The sequence below is a fragment of the Cynocephalus volans genome, chromosome 6 (genome assembly GCF_027409185.1).
Source record: "Cynocephalus volans isolate mCynVol1 chromosome 6, mCynVol1.pri, whole genome shotgun sequence".
Taxonomy (NCBI): domain Eukaryota; kingdom Metazoa; phylum Chordata; class Mammalia; order Dermoptera; family Cynocephalidae; genus Cynocephalus; species Cynocephalus volans.
In genome coordinates, this window is record NC_084465.1 from 98,032,715 (window position 1) to 98,051,723 (window position 19,009).

Consider the following 19,009-nt stretch of genomic DNA (forward strand, 5'->3'; position numbering starts at 1 on the left):
CTGGGCTCCTCCAAGGTCCCCGCGGTCCCCTTTTCCGGAGGCGGTGCCAGGTGCGCTGCCCGCACAGGTGAGGGGGCGGGGCCGCGGAGAGGCTGGGGCGCCCCCTGGTGGCCGGAATGGCCGGACGGGGTGGAGGGAAAGTCGCCTTCGCCCTGATCACAGGCACTGCCCATCTTGCTGCGGTCTGAAATGACCACCGGGCCCGTCGATTGTGCCCCTACTGTGTGCAGATTCTACGCTGAGCATAGACGTCAGCTCCTTTCCCCTCACATCTGCCCTGTGGAGTAGGAAATTGTTACCAACGATAACAACAAATCTGACATATGTTAAGCACTCTGGCAAGTAAGCTTTTTTACAGGCATAACTTGTTTATTTTCATGACATCTTGATGAAGCCGGAACTATTAGCCCCACTTTACAGACGAGTAAACTGAGGCTCAAGGAAGCCATCTAACTTGCTGCGGGTTCTCTGGACAGAAGAACTTGAATGTGAACAGTGGAAGTGTGACTTCAAGGTGGTGCTCTTTACTGATCCCCATGCTGCAGACTAGGACCCTGAAGCCCAGACAGCTAAAGTGACTTTCCTGTGTCCATGTCCAAGTCCATGTGGCTTCAAACTTGGGGCTTTCAATTCCTGAGTTGTGCAGAGCTGGGCCCCATGCTCCAGTCACGGACAGAGGTCTTGGTGTGGAGACAGAACAATCCAGGGCTGGGGGACGGGGTCCAGCCAGTGCAGCTTGGGCCTGTGGTGATGCCCCAGCATGGCCATGTGGCTTGTCACGAGTTCCCTCGGACCTGCAGGGCTTCTTGGGTCCCTGGCCTGGACAGCAGGACAGATGGAGTGCTGAGAGCAGTGGTGTGCTGGTAAATATTTATCAACAGGCTCTCTGGAAAAAACAAAAGCCCTGAATTGTTGCATTTGCCTATTTCCGTGGTGTAAATATTTCCTCCTTGGCTGATTTCAAGCTGCTAACATGACATCGCTCAGCATGAAGTTGGAGGGGGAAGTGCCTAATCAGCTCTTGTTGGCCACTGTCATCTGGCTCCATACACCTCTGGCTGGGGGTCAGGACTCCCAAGTCTTGGGGAGCTGGGAGGGCCTAGTAAATAAGTTCTAGAAAAATAGGAGGGTGGGAGCTCAGACTTCTGATTTGTGGGAAAAGGGATGCAAGGACTCCTTGGAGTGGTGGCCTAGGGGCTGGGACTCCTGGGTTCTGGGGCTGGGACAAGCTTTCCTGTCAGCAGAAAGTAGAGGGTGCCAATTCCTTTGCAAGGGGAGTTGGAGACTCCTCATAGAGTGTCATTGCCTAGCGAGGCTCCAGGTTCTCCCACAGCACATGTGGGAGCAGCCTGGTAGACTTGGAAGGAATAAAGCCATCCTAGCCTCCCCTTGGTGCTGCCACCTGATACCCTGGAAAATAAAAGTTCAGTGTCCCCTCCAAATGCCAGAGTCACCCTGGGCCTCACTCACAAAACATCCACACTCAGCCCATCTTCCCTGAGCCCCCCTCCTGCCAGGCAGGGGGCTGGGCTCATCTGGAGAGAGAGTGATCATGGCCCTACTCCCAGGAGGTTCACAGTCCACCCAGCACATGGGAGGGGTGTAGACCTATAAACCAGAAGTGAACCAGTAAAACAACACAGCAAAGGAGCTCGGCTCATGGGTGCTAGCATCACATGGTTTCAGTCTGAATCCCAGTTTGGCCACTTACCAGACATGTGTGCCTGTGCCATTCACCTGATTAGCTTCTGCAGCCCACAGTTTCCCCATCTGTAAAATGGGGGTGATAGTAGTTCCTAGCTTGGAGGGGTATAAGGATTAAATGAGGGTGAAGTGCCAGCACTTAGTCCTTACTGGTGATCCTTCCCAAGGCCACAAGAGGTGACTCACCTGCATGTCACATTGTATTTCCTCCTCACAGCAACCCTATGAGGTCATACCATTCACACATGAGGAAACCAGCTCAGAGAGGCAAAGCCTTTCATCTCCAGGTACATGGTAGACCTCTCATCCCAGCTGGCCTGCTCCCAGCCCCAGTCATTCTTTGGACATTTGAGTCCAGTCCCTGGCCACCTGTTCGACCTAAGAGTCCTGGCACCTAGCAATCTGAGACTGTCAGCCTGACCCCCATCCCCTACCCCAGCTTCTCTGCTGATCCCAGGAGGAACATGGACAGGAGAAACAGAGTGGCCCTAAAGGTGCCATGGGGAGGCTGGGATGTGTTCAGATAAGAAGGGAGGGAATTATCACCCAACCTTCACCTGCTCTCAGGCCCCACCCCCAAACAAGCCAGCTTCCTGGAGCTTCCAGGCTCATGCCCAGCCTGGAATGGCTCCCCACCTTCCCATCCACTGGGTGAGCCCCTAGCATTTCAAGTTTTGGCTGAGGGTTACAGAGAGGGGTCTCCTCCCTGGAGAAGCCTTCCCAGGTCTCACCACCTGGGGCAATCTGTGCTGGGCTTCCAGAGACCAGCAGAATGCCCACTGTCCTGCCCACCCCTTCCACAGAGCAGCTCAGCGGGAATGGGTTGGGTCCAGACCGAGGTGCCTCCGGGTGTCTATGATATATGCAAAGTCTATGAACAACAAGCAATATTGTTTGGAGCATTAAAAACCTTTACATAAAATATCTCACACTGAATGCCTTATTCTGCAACTTGCTTTTTAAAAAATTTAACCGTATGTTTACAAATTTTCCCCCCAACTTAAGAAAAAAATCAGCTTTTGTATTAGTCTGCTTTATTTTTCTTTTTATTTATTTATTTTTTGGCAGCTGGCCAGTACAAAATCTGAACCCTTGACCTTGGTGTTATAGCACCACACTCTAACCAACTGAGCTAACTGGCCAGCCCTATGAGTCTGTTTTCTGTTGCTTATAACATAATATCAGTAACTAGGTAATTTATAAAGAAAGGAAATTTCTTACAGTTTGGAGGCTGTGAAGTTCCCAGCTCAGGGAGCACCTGTGGTGAGGGCCTTCTTTTTGGTGGTGACTCCCTATACAGTCCATGGCGACCAGGTGTCACATGATAAGAATGGCCTGAGCAAGAGTTCTCCCATGTGTTCTCCTTATAAAGCCACCAGTCCACACCCGTGATAACTCATGACTATCAACCTATCTCTCCATGAATGGATCAATCCATTCACAAGAGCACAGTCCTCACAATCCAATCACCTCTCAAAGGCCCCACCTTTCGAATACTATAATCAGATTTCCCACCCTCTTAACACAGTTACAATGTGGATCAAGTTTCCAATACATGAAGTTTTGGGGGACACATTTGAACCATAGCAGCTTTATTGAGGCAGGTTTTAGTTTCCTAGGGCTGATGTAAGAAAATGCCACACTGAGTGGTTTAAACAACAGAAAGTTATTGTCTCTCAGTTCTGGAGGCCAGAAGTCTGAAATCAGGGTTGGTTCCTTCTGGAGGCCCCCAGGAGAAATCTGTTCCATGCCTCTCTCACAGCTGCTGGTGACTGCAGGCAGTCCTTGTTCCCCAGCTTGCAGCTACGTTATTGCCATCTCTGCCCTGTTTTTTGTTGTTGTTTTTTTAACCAGTAAGGGGATTTAACCCTTGACTTAGTGTTGTCAGCATCACACTCTCCCAAGTGAGCCACAGGCTGGCCCTCTGCCCCGTTTTTACGTGAGCTTCCCCCAACCTGAGTCTTCTCTTCTGGGTCTTCTCTTCTGTATCTCTGTGACTCGAATCTCCTTTTTCTTTTTTTCTTTTTTTTTTTGGCGGCTGGCCAGTACAAGGATTGAACCCTTGACTTCGGTGTTATAAAACCATGCTACAACCAACTGGGGTAACTGGCCAGCCCGTGATCTGTTTTTCATCATTATAATTTTGTCTTTTGCAGCATGCCCTATGAATGGAATCATATATAGTATGTAGTCCTTTGTGTCTGGTTTCTTGGACTTCTGAAATTTATCCATGTTGTTTGTATCAGTGGAATCGACAGATTTGAAAATGTTCAAACTATAAGACAAGTTGCAGGAATAGTACGATGAATACCCTCTGCATAGGCTCACAAGTGTGAACATTTTACTGCATTTGCATTACCTTTCTCTTGGACTACACACCCAGGCACACATTTTGCTAAACCATTGGCTATTTTAACTTGCATCTCCTAAGGACAAGGATTTTCTCCTCCATAATTATGCACCGTTATCACATCTGAAAAATGGAACATTAATAAAATACATATAACAATCTTACCTAACATACAGGCTGTGTTCAAATGTTTCCAGTAATACCCTTTTTAGATGATTTTTTTTTTTCCAAATCCAAGATCCAGTCAAGGATCACATAGTGCATTTAGCAGTCGTTTTTCTTTAGTCTCTTTTAATCCAAAATGGTCCCTCCCGGGCCGGCCCGTGGCTCACTCGGGAGAGTGCGGTGCTGATAACACCAAGGCCCCGGGTTCGGATCCCATATACGGATGGCCGGTTCGCTCACTGGCTGAGCGTGGTGCTGACACCACCAAGTCAAGGGTTAAGATCCCCTTACCGGTCATCTTCTTTTAAAAAAAAAAAAAAAAAAAAGGTCCCTCCCAAAGTCATATTTTTCAAATAATTCAGGCAGTTGTGTTCTAAGATGTTTCTGAGATTTCTCCAGGATGGAATGTTTGGATTTAGTTTGTGCTTATTAGCTGCTGTATAGTCTTCCATCCAATGTTTAAACCCCAAGTTATTTCTACATTCTCCTATCAATGATCATTTAGTCTTTTGGCACTTTTTCAATGTTATAAACAATATTTTTTTTGTTTGTTTATTTGGTGGCTGGCCAGTATGGGGATCCAAACCCTTGACTGTGGTGTTTCTAACACTGCACTGTAACCAACTGCAACCAACTAACCGGCCAGCCCCCTATAAACAATATTTTAGTGAGCATCCTTGTGCACAGATCTCCATGGACACATGGGTGGGAGTTGCACTCTGGAATTAGTGGGTGGAGTATCTTCCAGAGACCTTTTACTGCATAATAACCGCCCCACAACTTAGAGGCTTAAGACACAATATGGTTTTTTCTTTCTTTCTTTTGAGGGTTGGCTGGGTTCTGCTGGGTGATTCTTGCCGCTGGGATTTCACGAAGTTGCAGGCAGATGGTGGCTGGGACTAAAGTCAACAGAAAGCTTCTACATGCCAGTGTCTGGTGCCTGGGCTGGAACACTGGTACAGCTGGGGCCTATTGGCATTTCTCTCTCCACACGGCCTCTGCATGTGGCCCCCCTGGACTGCCTCACAGTGTGGCTGTCCTAGACTTCTAATACGGTGGCTGACTTCCCCAACAGTGAGATTCTAAGAGGCTTGGGCAGAAGCTGCAAGGCGTCTTAAGATCCAGCCTTGGAGGCCCCAGAACTATCATTTATACATCATTCAAGGTCAAAGGAGGCAAGGCCAAGAGAGGCCAGCCCAGGCTCAAGGAGAGAGGATCAGATTCCACCTCTCAAGGAGAAGAGCAGCAAAGGATTTGCAGGTGTCTTTATCTATCACAGAGGTCAGGCTCTTCAGCTTTGTTTGGTATTGCCAAACAGGTTTCCAAAGTGTGGGTTTTAATTTGCACTCTGTAATAAAGAGTCTGACTCCATTTTGACATTTGACTGCTAACAGCTTTAAAGCCCCATGCCTCCCTCTTGCCCACACTTGGGCAAGCTGATAAGAAGACCCATGCTCTCTCCCTCACACTAAACAGCCCTGGCCAGTTTAGGGGGATTTGCACTCCCTAACCACAATAAACACCCCCCCTCTCTCACCCAAGCCATTGTCAGGCCTGCTGGGATCCTGTCCTAGAAAGCCTCATAAATGAGTCATTCAACTCTTCCTATTCTCTTGGTGCATGTGGCCTCTTTAGTCTCCAATCTGAACCTAATTTGGGGTGGAGGATTGATCCTATCATGGGGCAACCACGAAACACTCCTGTCAGCAGAGTGTGAATTTCACCTGGGCTATACCTGGCCAACACTTGGCATTGTCAGACTTTTTTTTTTTTTTTGGCAGCTGGCAGATATGGGGATCTGAACTCTTGACCTTGGTGTTATAACACCTTGCTCTAATCAATGACCAAACCGGCCAGCCCTCATCAGACTTTTTAATTTTTGCCCATCTGCTGGCAAACTTGGGATCTGTTATGGACTGAATTGTGTCCCCTCAAAATTCATATGCTGAAGCTGTAACTCCCAGTACGTGACTCCTCAGAATGTGATTGTATTTGGAGACAGGGCTTATAAAGAAGTGGTTAAGTTAATATGTGACCCTTAGAGAGGGCCCTAATCCAATGACTGGCGTCCGTATAAGAAGAGGAAGAGACAGCAGGGGTGCACATGCACAGAAGGACGACCCTATGAAGAGACAGGAAAATGGCGGCCAGCGATCTTCTGCAAGTCCAGGAGACAGGCCTCGGGAGAAACCATCCCCTGCCCAAACCTTGATCTGGGACTTCCAGCTTCCAGAAACGTGAGAAAATAAATTTCTGTTTAAGCCACTCAATCTCTGGTATTTTGTTATAGCAGCCCTAGCACACGAGTAGAGGATCTTAATGTTTTAGTTTGCATCTCCAGCTCGCTCATCCTGCTCACTATTTATTTTGTCTAAAATACAGATGGGATCCCCTCACTGTTCCCCTCCCAGCTGCTCCAGAGACAGCTGTGTAACTCGCATTACCCCGCCCTTCTCCAGGAAGCGCCCCCACCCTCGACCTGGTCCCTGATTCCTCCCGATCCCTCTCCACCTGCCCGGCCGCCCAGCCCTGGGCTCACGGGGCGGGAGGCGCGGCTCTGCTGGTCCCCAAGTCTCTCCCTCCAGGATCGCATCCCGTCCGCCCCCTCCTCTGTCTCCCGCACCTGGCACGGGGCAGGCGCTGGAGCTTCTGCACGGAGGTTACTGGATTTAAATGTCTAGTACCCGGGGCGCGGTTCCGGAGCATCCCCTGCGTCCGGGATCTAGAGGTGCCATGACCACTGTGCACAGAGGCAGAGACCGGCGCGCAGCCCACGCGGGTTGCGGGAATGAACCCCTGAACCGAGCGCTGCCGCATCCGCGCACACAGCTGGCGCCGGCGGGGACGGGCGGGGGGCGGGCCGGGACCCCGCGGAGAAGGAAGCTTCCTTCCCAGCCTCCTGCTGCCCGGATATCCCCCCGGCGCTAGTACGGCCAGCAGCAGGGGGTCCGGGGACGGCGGAGCAGGGGGTAGGGGAGGAGCGGGGAAGGGGGAAACCCGGGCCGCCCCTCCCCCGGGCCGCGCGGTCTGAGAAAGCAGAAGCGAGTCCTGCTCCGGAGAGCCGGGATCGCGGAAGAGAAACTTGCGGAGTCGTGGGAGGAGAAGCCCGGGGACCCTGCTGGGGCTGCTGGCGGCCGCCTCCCACCCGGGGGTCCTGTCCGCCGCTCGCGCTTTGAAGTGCTCAGAGGAGGGTCCCTGGGTCCGGGCGGGGACGGAGGCCACCGCATGGCCCGCTCCTTCTCGCTGGAGGTCGGAAGATTGGGCCATTTCCCGCACCGCACCCTTACGGCTTCTCCGGGTGCGCCCTCCCCCCGCTCCACCCAGCCCTCTGCTCGCACCCGCCCGGAGAAGAGGGACCACAGGCTCGGCGCCCGGGCCGGGACAGAACCAGGCCCGGGGCCCCAAGAGGCCGCTGCAGCGGGCCCGGAGCCCGGACCTCCGCCTCTCCCACCCCTGCGTGCGACCCCAGCCCGGTGGACCCTCCGCTGACTTCGCCGTGAGCCCGCTCCCTCTCGTGCCTCCCAGGACTCCGAATCCGCGGGCGGACCACAGTCCTCCTACCAGGCGCCCGGTCCCTCGACCACTTCCGCGCCCCTAACCTCCTCCTCCAGGTCCCCCGGCCCCGCTGGCTGCTCAGGCTGGAAAGCGCCATGCGGCTGCGGGCGCCCCAGCCCCCGCTCAGGCTCCTGGCGCTGCTGCTCCCGCTGCTGCCGCCGCCCGCGCGCGCCCCGAAGCCCTCGGCACAGGACGTGAGCCTGGGCGTGGTGAGCGCGGGGCTCCACGGGCTCCTGGGGTCGGCAGGGAGCCTGGAAGGAGAAACGACGGCCCGGACTCCTGGCTCCGGAGGAGGCAGGGGGCCAGATTCAGATGTCCAGAGTGACAGGGGATGGGGTCTGGGGACCCAGATTCTTGGATCTATGGGGAGGTTTGGGGTCTGGACTTGAAGATCTGGAAAGGAGCCGGGGTGGGGAGGTGGGGGTTGGGACTGCTGGTCCAGACGAAGACTGGCAGACCCAGGGCTGGAGGGTGGGGACCTTGGGAGGAGGGCAGGCAGGCATCCGGGACTGAGGGCCCTGGGCACCAGTTGTCTGGGACGAGCGAGGCTTCCAGGATGGTGGTGGGAAGGAAGAACCCCATCCCTTTTACCCTGCCCGCTTCACTTGTCCCCTCCGATGGCCTAGGACTGGCTGACCCGTTATGGCTACCTGCCGACACCCCACCCCGCCCAGGCCCAGCTGCAGAGCCCCGCGAAACTACGGGATGCCATCAAGGTCATGCAGAGGTTCGCTGGGCTGCCAGAGACGGGCCTCATGGGTAGGTCATCCTCCGCCCCCTCCCCAACCCTGCCTTGCACCCTGCCTGACCATCATCCTGCAGTCTTTAAACCTCAGCTGCACCCGAATCCCTGGAGCCATGAAGACGCCGATCTCAGGTCCCCACCCTGCAGGTTCTCAGTCATTCATCTTTCAATAAACATTTATTTATTGAGAATCTCCTACATACCAGGCCGTTTCCAGCTCTGCTGGTACAGCAGTGAGCAAAGTAGATAAGGTCCCTGCTCTCATGGAGCTAATGTTCTAGAGGGAGAGACACAGATCAGAAACATAAATATGCAAGATAGTCTCAGATAGTGGTGAGTGTTTTGAAGAAAATGAAATGCCGGTGGTATGGAGGGCCTGAACTGAGACTGCAAAGAGGAGGGGTCAGCCAGGGGAAGACGGGGGCAAAGAGTATTCCAAAGGCCCTGTGGCAGGCACGAGTTTGAATGGAGGGCCTGATCAGGGGCCTTGAAAGTGTTTGGGTTTGATTCCAAGGGTGGTGAGAAACCATTTGAATTTAAAGGATTTGAAGTCAGGAAGCACTCAATCTGATTTTTGTGGTTTTAAGCTTCCTGTGGTTGCTGATGGAAAATGGATGCTGTGAAGCTCAGAGCCCAGGAGGGAGGCAGTTGTAGCTTCCAGACAAGGGGAGAAGATGGTGGCCTGGAGTAGAGGTGGTGGGTGCGGTCAAAGCAGTTGAATTCAGGGTGAATATTTTGGAGACAGAACTGAGGGGCTCCTCTGTGAGGTTAAATGGGGAGGAAGAGGGAACTTGAAGGATCCTGGCTGGCTACAAGGGAAAGGGGGATCTTTTTCTGTCTTGTCTACTCTCATGAACAGCCTGGAACAGTGTCTGGCATCCATATGTCACCCTGACAAATGAGGTGCAGTTTGATCTTAATTTGAAGATAAGGAGGCTGCTGAGAATGGATCCCAGTTAGGAAAGGGGATTCCAGGTAGACCTAACCTGGGAGGGGTGCTGGCCACTGGAGACCAGAGACCCAGCCAGTCTGGGGGACTTTGGACTTTATCTGGATGTGATGAGGACTCAAGAGCAATGGTGTGAGGTATAAGCAGCCTCGGGGGGGGGGGGGGTTCCAGCCTCAAAGTGAGGGGTCCTTGCTGCACCTCCAGGGCTCCTTTCTCTAGAGTCTACCGCCAGGGCTCAGGGAAGCCTCTGAGCAGCACCTGGAGGTAGCCAGTCCATCCAGGGCCAGGTCGAGAGAGAGCTGCCACCTAGGAGGGCAGTGGTAATATTTTGGTATGAGCTGGCTATGAGAGCCAAACTGCCTGTAGGGTCTGTCTTGGGAAAATTTCTTAACCTCTCTGAGCCGCCATTTCCCCATGTAGAGAGTTAGCTGGTGCCATGATCAGGGCAGGAGGTCCTACTGCTGACTCCTACCCTCACCCAACTGTCTCTTGCAGATGCATTGACAATGGCCACCATGCGGAAGCCCCGCTGCTCCCTGCCTGATGTGCTGGGTGCAGCGGGGCTGGTCAGGCGGCGCCGACGGTACGCTCTGAGTGGCAGCATCTGGAAGACACGAACCCTCACCTGGAGGTAGGTGCTGGCACCCCCCCTCCCTGGGCCTGGCTGCCTTCTCCCACCACAGCCACCCTTACTTCCCTCTGTCCCCTCTTCTTCTCCCAGGGTACGCTCCTTCCCCCAGAGCTCCCAACTGAGCCAGGAAACTGTGCGCACCCTCATGAGCTACGCCCTGGCCGCCTGGGGCGTCGAGTCAGGCCTAGTGTTCCAGGAGGTGGGCTCTCAGGACAAGGAGCCTGACATCCTCATTGACTTTGCTCGTGCCTACCACCAGGACAGTTACCCCTTCGATGGGATGGGGGGAACCCTGGCCCATGCCTTCTTCCCTGGCGAGCACCCCATCTCTGGGGACACTCACTTTGATGATGAAGAGACCTGGACTCTTGGGTCAAAAGGTAAAATCTCCCCTCTTCAGAGAGGTCCTCCCCACAGGTCTGTCTATTCTTAGGAATTAGGTTTAAATTATGTTTATTGGTGGAGGCTGTAACAGAACCAATAGGATATGGGCGCAAAGAGATTTATTTACTTGTTTTGATGCCTGGCCAGCATGGGAATCCGAACCCTTGACCTTGGTGTTACAAGGCTGTGCTCTAACCAACTGAGCTAACCTGCCAGCTCAAGAGGATTACTTTAAGGAATTGGCTCATGGGGATTGTGGGGGCTGGCAAGTCCAAAATTTGTTGGGCAGGACAGCAGGCTAGAAATTCCAGTGTGAGGTGATGCTGCAGTCTTGAGTCAGAATCCACAGGGTAGACCAGCAGGCTGGAAACTGAGGCAGGATTTCTGTTACAGTCTTGAGGCAAAATTTCCTCCTCTCTGAAGAGCCTCAGTTTTTGCCCGTAAGGCCTTGAACTGATTGGATGCGCCCCCCTTCCCCATGATGGAGCGTGATCTGCTTTGCTTAAAGTCAACTGATTGTAGATGTTAATCTCATCTACAAAATACTTTCACAACAGCAATCAGATTGGTGTTTGACCAAATAACTGGGCACCTTAGCTGGGCCAAGTTGACACATAACATGAACCACCCAGCTGGGGCTGGGGACTCACAGAGCCACAAACACATCTCTGTCCAGCAGCTGAGTCAGAAGAGTACTCGGCAGTTACTACACACATGGTGATGCAATGACACGGAATAACAACAGGAAGTCCTCAAGCCTGTGGGTGCTCAGGGGACTTGTTGACCCAAAGCTCTTGGATGAAGGGAGGTTCCCGGAAGGGATGACTCCATTTACTCCACATACACACTCATGTATAGACACATGCACCTACGCTGAGTGCCAACTAGCGCATGGCCACATCGACAAGGTCCCGCTCTCCCAGAGTGCACAGGTTGGGGAGATTCAATAAAAAAGTACAACCAGTGAGCTCACTGGATCCAGAGTAGTCAGGGGTTGGGAGGAGCCACTGGGGGGAGAAATGGCCTTGGACATCCCACAGTGGAGGACAAAAATAAGACATCGAGGAGATTGCAGAGAATGATAGGTCTCATATCACAAAGGGCCTTTGAAAGCATATGGAAGAGTTTGGACAATGGGGTTTGGAAGGCAATGGGGAGCCATCAAAAGGTTTTGTGTTCTAGAAACATCACTGGCTGCATTGGGGAGTGGGGTGTCAGGATAGAGGCAGGGAGGCAGGAAGCTGCTGCAGGGTCCAGGTAAGAGATGGTTGGGGGTGATCCCAGGGGAGGAAGGCAAAGATGGGGATCTGGCTGGATCCTGGGGACAAGGACTTACATGCAGAGTCCAGCTTAGGGCCCCTGGAGGACAAGGTACTGTTAACGCAGGTGGGAATGTGGGAGAGGAGGAGCAGGCTGGAGGGAGGCAGGCTGAGTGCATTTTAGCACATGCCTGAGTGCTGGGGACATCCCCTGCAGGTGGTGCACAGGCAGGCCATGAAGATCCTGCTCTAGAACTTGGACTCCTCTGTCTTAGGTCAGGCTCCCCAGACGTGGAGCTTGAGGTGGGAATTCTTGTGCAAGTGATTTCTCAGGAGCACATGCTCAGAGGAAAGGGAAACAGGAGAGGAGAAGAAGCTAAGCAAAGATATGGTCACGGCTGGGAAGGAGCCTGGTCCCCTCGAGCTCCATAGTGGGATGAGCAGCCTGGGCTTGGTCCCACCTGGAGGCAGGCCCAGCTCTTTGTAGGCTCATATAGTCCCACCCTTGGCCGTAGGCCTGTATAGACCTGCCCTTGGCTGTGAGCGGCTGGCTGAGGCTGAGTTGAGGGAAAGAGCAGTGATCTGGTTAAGGGGCAGCCAGGGATGGTGCACAGGCCCTGTCATGGGACTGGGCACAACCCACATAGCATCCAGGACAGTGAGGCCGAGCACTGTGGCCCTGAGAAGGTGGGCTTCCAGGCTAAACTCAAGTCAGCGTCCCTCTGCTTGCAACATTCACAAGTTACTTAACCTCATTGTGCTCAGTTTCTTCATTTATTTATTTATTTATTTATTTATTATTATTTTTTTTTTTAAAGATGACCGGTAAGGGGATCTTAACCCTTGACTTGGTGTTGTCAGCACCACACTCAGCCAGTGAGCGAACCGGCCATCCGTATATGGGAACCGAACCCGTGGCCTTGGTGTTATCAGCACCGCACTCTACCGAGTGAGCCACGGGCCGGCCCAGTTTCTTCATTTAGAAATGGGGAGAAGAATAGCACCTCCTGGAGTGTGGGTTTGTGGGTTAAATGAGTAACTCACCTATAGCTCTTAGCACAGAGCCTGGCCCTGAGTAGGGCTCTCTGCACTTCCAGCTGCCCTTGGAGCTGGGCCTAGTGGCAGAGCTGAGAATCTGTGGGGGTTGATAAGTTTCCCGAAAGGAGAGCATAGAATGTGAAGGTCAAGTACAGAGCCCCGGAAAGCCCCATAGCTAGGAGATGGATGGTTGGGGAGGAGGAATCAAAGGAGACAGAGAGAGACGGGGCCGAAAGGTGATGAAGAGCAAGACTGAAGGAGGAAGTGGGCAGCCGTGGCCAAGGCAGCAGACAAGTACAAGTTACCCAAGCCTGGATTTGGTCATCCATGCACAAAGTGACCTTTTTAGTGCCTGCAGGCTTAGTGGGTGGGGGAAGAATCCAGACCACAGTGGGGTTAGGTGTGAGAGGAGCAGAGGAATTGAAGACTGAATTTAGACCACTAACCAAAGAACTTGGCTGGGGAGGGAGGGGAGAGGGTAGTGTAGATGGGAATGGAGTGGGGACAGGCCCAAGGAGTGTTTTAGGATGAGGGAGTTATGAGGACTCAGGGACACTGGATGAGCCAATAGAAAGACAGGAATGCGGGGGGATGGATGCATGGCCAGAGGGACGGGTGGATGATGAACAGGTAGATGGATGGATGATAGACATCTGGAAGGGTGGATGATGGACAGATGGGTGGATGAACAGCTGGATGGGTGGTTGATGGATGGATAGACAAATGGATGAGTGGATGAATGGACAGTTGGACAGGTGGATGATGGACAGATGGATGGGTGGATGGTGGACAGTGGAATGAGTGGGAGGTGAATGGATGGATGGATGGATGAATGAATAGAAAGCTGGTTGAGTAGATGATGGATAGATGGATGGGTGGTTGATGGATGGCTGGGACATTGTCCTTGTCCTGGAGAAGGGGAGTGAGGCAGGGTCCTTACACAGGGCAAGGTGGGAGGCAGAAGGTGAGTGTGGGGAGATGCAGCTATCTGCCCCAAGAGCACCGGAAATCACAGATTACATCAGATGTCCTGTCCTGATGAAATAGGAAGCATATTGGTCAGCATTTGTCATCTGAGAGTTGGGGGCTGGGGCTGAGTCCCAGATGGAGTGGCTATGGGCCTGGGATGAAGGCTGAGGGGAGACAGCAAAGAGCTGCTAATGGGGTCGAGGGCAAAGATGAGCAGAGGTGCGAGGGCCCTGCAGACTACCCACCAGGGCCCTCGCGTGGCTGGGCCTGCACAGCGTGGAATTCCCCTTGGCTGCATAGCGTGAGGGTGTGCAGAAAGGGGTGCACGTCCCGGAAGCCCAGTGTGGCCAAAGGAGAGGCAGGGCAGGGAAGGAGGTAAGAGATGAAAGAGATTGACCTGATTTAGACACCAAACTTCCTCCAGTTTCTCAGAAAAAGGACTCAGAGCGACGAGAAACCTAGTCTGCATGGAAATTTGTCAACACACATGGCAGTTTGTGAAGTCACTGTCAAAAGGCAGGACAGTGCAGCCACCGCGCTAGGCCTCAATCCTAGCTCCACACGTACTTTGACCTCATTGTGCCTCAGTTTGCTCCTCTGTAAAATGGGGCTAGGAGATAGAGAATTAAGTGAGACGTAAGTGAGGCCAAGTGCTTGCTACTCCTCTTTGGTCTGACCCAAGTGTTTATTTCCTTCTTAGAGTCTCATCTTAGCAGACTTTAGGGGCTGGGGAGATTTGCTTTCCAACTCACCAGGTTGTTTCCTATAAGCCTGCTTTCAACATTACTAACCCTCGGTAGAGATTTCCATGAAGTAGGTCGACCTTTGGGGAAATCTGTGTGCCCCCATGGGGTTGCCCAGCACTGTCACTGTCTGGGTCTCTTCTGGGTGGGGCCTCTCAGGGATTGGAGCAGGGCCTGCAGGCATCTCATGGATCGATGAGGAGCTGGGTTGGGCTGGCAGCTGGAGTGTGAGGAGGACGGTCCTGGCGCCCAGGCTGGATCCCAGGGGAAGAGGCCCCAGTGGCGGGAGGAGGCTGTGGTCTGAGAGTGCCTGCGGAGGGAGCTCCGTGTTCCAGCAGGGTAGGGGTGGGGGAGAGGCTGTGAGAAGGGGAGATGGGGGAGGGAATGAGGGCCTAAGAAGAGTGGAGATGGAAGAAGAGGGGGAGGGGAGGGAGAGGAGCCATGGGGTTGGGAATGGGGGGAAGGTCTTGGGAGCTGAGACCAAAGAAACTAATCTACCTTCCTAGCAGATGGGTATGGGAAGTGGGGAGTTGGAAGGAGCTGGGGGGTCTCTGACCATAAGCTGGAGCTGGGAGGAGGGGCCACTCCAAGGCTGGGACTTCCTGGAGACCTGCATGTGCACCCAGGTTCCTGCTCCCACCCCAGAAACTTCCTATATGCACAGTCTTCCCTTCCTGGGGAAGGGGCTCCATCAGTGCAAGGTCACCCCTCCCTGAGCCTCTTCAGCCCTGTTGCCCAGTGTCTAGCGCTGCCAGACAAGGCTCCTCAAGTGTATGTGCTGAATGGGCGAATAAGTACAGGGAGGATGACTGGCCCCACTCCCAGGGCCTTCCTGGGCTGCCCCTTTCCTGGGCTGGGGGTGGCCTCCAATCTAGCCTGCTCTCCCCCTCCTCCAGATGGTGAGGGCACCGACCTGTTTGCAGTGGCTGTTCATGAGTTCGGCCATGCCCTGGGCCTGGGCCACTCCTCAGCTCCCAACTCCATTATGAGGCCCTTCTACCAGGGCCCCGTGGGTGACCCTGACAAGTACCGTCTGTCCCAGGATGACCGTGATGGCCTGCAGCAGCTCTATGGTATGGAGAGTGGGGGCCCTGCCCGAATCACTGTGTGGCTCCCCCTGTGGCCTCAGCAGCAGGGCCAGTGAACCCACACTTGACTCTCCCCACAGGGAAAGCGCCCCAAACCCCATATGACAAGCCCACGAGGAAACCCCTGGCTCCTCCTCCCCAGCCCCCTGTCATGCCCCCAGACAGGTGAGTCTTCCACCTTCTGTGTGACCTCAGGTGACCAGCTCCCTAGCCTCAGTGTCCTCCGTGAGATGGGGGATGGTAAGAGTCACCATCTCGTAGGCCTGTTGTCAAGGGTAAGGAAATGAGGAGACCCCACCCCTCTATTCACCTCTCCTTTCCTCCCCAGCCCCTCGTCCCCGGTCCCTGATCGATGTGAAGGCAATTTTGATGCCATTGCCAATATCCGAGGTGAAACTTTCTTCTTCAAAGGTGAGTCACTACACATGGTCCCTGACCCCACAGAGCTGGCTTCCAACACACTTAGGGTGCCCCCCCGGGGGGCTGTGTGGTTTTGCTGGAAGTGGAACTCTTAGTGTTAAAAAAGGGAACGTCCCAGGCCAGCCACAAGGAGTTGGTCACCCTACATCTTCTGCACCCTGGATTTCCAAATGGCCACCCCTATGCTGGGGGAGTGGAAAACCCAGCTCTCCTGGGCCACACACTCTGGGGGAGAAGACGTCCTACCATCTCGTGCCCCATGCCCACTCCTTCTCCTCCCACAGGCCCCTGGTTCTGGCGCCTCCAGCCCTCGGGACAGCTGGTGTCCCCTCGGCCAGCTCGGCTGCACCGCTTCTGGGAGGGACTGCCCACCCAGGTGAAGGCCGTCCAGGCGGCCTATGCCCGGCACCGAGATGGCCGAATCCTCCTCTTCAGCGGTGAGCGGGGTCACCATGGCCTGGGCCGGGCCGGGCCAGGCGCGGGGAGAGCCGCCACTCACCAAGTCGCCTCCCTGCAGGCCCCCAGTTCTGGGTGTTCCAGGACCGGCAGCTGGAGGGCGCCGCGCGGCCGCTCACCGAGCTCGGGCTGCCCCCGGGGGAGGAGGTGGATGCTGTGTTCTGGTGGCCACTGAATGGCAAGACCTACTTGATCCGCGGCCAGCAGTACTGGCGGTACGACGAGGCGGCGGCGCGCCCAGACCCCGGCTACCCACGCGACCTGAGCCTCTGGGAAGGGGCGCCGCCCGCTCCGGACGATGTCACCGTCAGCAACACAGGTGGGGGGAGGGGACGCTGGGGAAGAGGCTGAAAGCCACACGGGGAGGGACCGGCAGGTTACTGGCCCTGGAGATGGGGTGAGGGGTGCCTGGGATTGGGTAGATAGAGGCCGTTCTGGGGGATTTGGGGAGCCCTCTGCAAAGACACTGTGCTGCAGAAAGGAGCGGGATTGGGGCAGGCCTGGACCAAGCCTCTGAAGCGTCTCCTCCCCCGCAGGGGACACCTACTTCTTCAAGGGCGCCCACTACTGGCGCTTTCCCAAGGGCAGCGTCAAGACGGCGCCAGACTCCCCCCAGCCTATGGGGCCCACGTGGCTGGACTGCCCCGCCCCCAGCTCTGGCCCAGGACTTCCCAGACCCCGCAAACCGTCTCCCAGTTCCGGACCCTGCGACTGTCAGTGCGAGATCAATCACGCCGCAGGGCGGCGGCCACCGCCCCTCCCGCTGCTCCCGCTGCTCCTGCTGCCCCTGCTGCCCCTGCTGGCGGGGGGCGTCGTCTCCAGCTGAGGGGGGGGCTTCCTGAGCGAGCGGAACAGCCCCGTACCCGGAGGGGACAGCAGTTTCCCACGGCCGGACCTGGGGGCAGTGTTGGACGCTGCCCGGGCGCGGGGTCTCCGGCGGGGCGGAGCGGGGGTAGTTCCCTGGCCTGCCTGGGTTTCCCGCGCTCTGAGCCCCGCCGGCGACCTGCAGTCCGGAGCCCGCCGCCAGGGGGCGCGCGCGCAGTGCCCGGGGGGCCGACGGGGGCGAGGCGGAGCTAAGCCAGAGGCGGGAGGTCAAAGGGCTAGTCCTTGGACTGGTCACGCCCCCTTGCGGGTCACTGGGAGGGGACACCCCTTCCCCGACCCTGCGCGGCCCTTGCCGGACCCTCCCTTTCCCGGAATAGACAGTCTCTCTCGGAACCCAGTCCGCGGACTCGCTCCAGCCTCCGCCCGCCAGCAACAGGTGCTGGCCTATCTTTGGGTCATTAGAGGACAGGCTTGACTGGGAAACTGCACCCCAGCCCTCTCCCACCGGCGGTGCTGCGTGTCCCCGCGGCCTCTCACCATGTCCTGCTCCCACGATGCCCCACTACAGTCACTGCCACGTTGGTGAGGACCCCGACCCAGACCATAGATCCTCACCCCCAGCCCTCGTGCCCCACGTACTGGGTGATATCAGCGGCCACCCGGACAACCCTCTGCACTGTGGACCTTGTTGTTAGTCACCTTCACTCAAGGCCGCACAGCCCGGACGTCACCCTGGACCCAGAACTCCCCCACCCCCATTCAATGGGACACCCTCCTATCCCTAAAACGCCTCTCCCTGCCTGAACCCCGAAGCTTCAGCAGCTCCCCCCAGGAGGGCAGCTTGGCCCCCAGTAGCTAACTGTCCCCGTGAATGCATGGACTCAGTCCTCTTGCAGTCCCTGTCACTGCCTCCTCAGCACTCCTGGGTGGCCCTAGCTCTCTGGTGTGGGGAGAGTGGAACCTGGGGCACTTCATTGGCCCCCCACTTCCCAGAAAGGCAGGACCTAAAACATGGCCTCGGGAAATATGCTTCTGGGATATTCCACATCAGAGTAACCCGGAGAACTGACAAATGCAGATCCCATACTCTCATCCTGGATCCTCACTCTGGGGGGTGGGGCCAGGAACCAGCATTTTAACTAGCTGGGGGTGCGGGGCAATGTCAGCCCAGATGGGGAAAGGGGCTGGGGTGGGCACTGGCTGTCCCACGGCACTTCTATCTCTGCCACGTTCTGCCTCCCACGGGACAGTCTCCATGTGTTCACTACAGAGTCACGCTGATGGCCTTGGTTGAGAGGTGTCCACCCCTATGGGTGGGGTCACTTAGTGGGTCACTTGGTGGTTGCTGTCCAGCCTCAGTGGCCCCACAGTGCTTCCCAGAGCCAAAGCTGTGGGCAGCAGTCCCAAGGACTAGAGGCAGTTGCCCCTGGTGTTCATGACAAGCAGACCAGCATGAGGACAAAAGCCAGGCATCTTCCGAAAGTCCATGGCCTGAGAATTCTATGCCACCAGGAAACCATCTGGGCCTGTCAAGTTCCTTTAAAAAAAAAAAAAAAAAGATGACTGGTAAGGGGATCTTAACCCTTGACTTGGTGTTGTCAGCACCACGCTCTCCCAAGTGAGCCACAGGCCAGCCCGAGGTTCCTTTTCAAGTAGGAGGAGGGGGAAACTTGTATTTTAGAACTTATCGGCCCCACCCAGGAGGACAATAAACATGATTAGAGAGAA

General features: G+C 55.2%; 1 protein-coding gene across 1 annotated transcript; it reads left to right on the plus strand.

Annotated features, from left to right (window-relative positions):
- The first annotated feature begins 7,869 nt into the window (after positions 1–7,869).
- MMP25 (matrix metallopeptidase 25) lies at positions 7,870–17,282 on the plus strand. Its single transcript, XM_063101087.1, has 10 exons — positions 7,870–7,983; positions 8,401–8,533; positions 9,964–10,099; positions 10,190–10,479; positions 15,389–15,565; positions 15,661–15,745; positions 15,909–15,991; positions 16,285–16,437; positions 16,518–16,775; positions 16,993–17,282. The coding sequence occupies exons 1-10, from the start codon at positions 7,870–7,872 to the stop codon at positions 17,280–17,282; spliced, it is 1,719 nt and encodes a 572-aa protein (XP_062957157.1).
- The last annotated feature ends 1,727 nt before the right edge of the window (positions 17,283–19,009 follow it).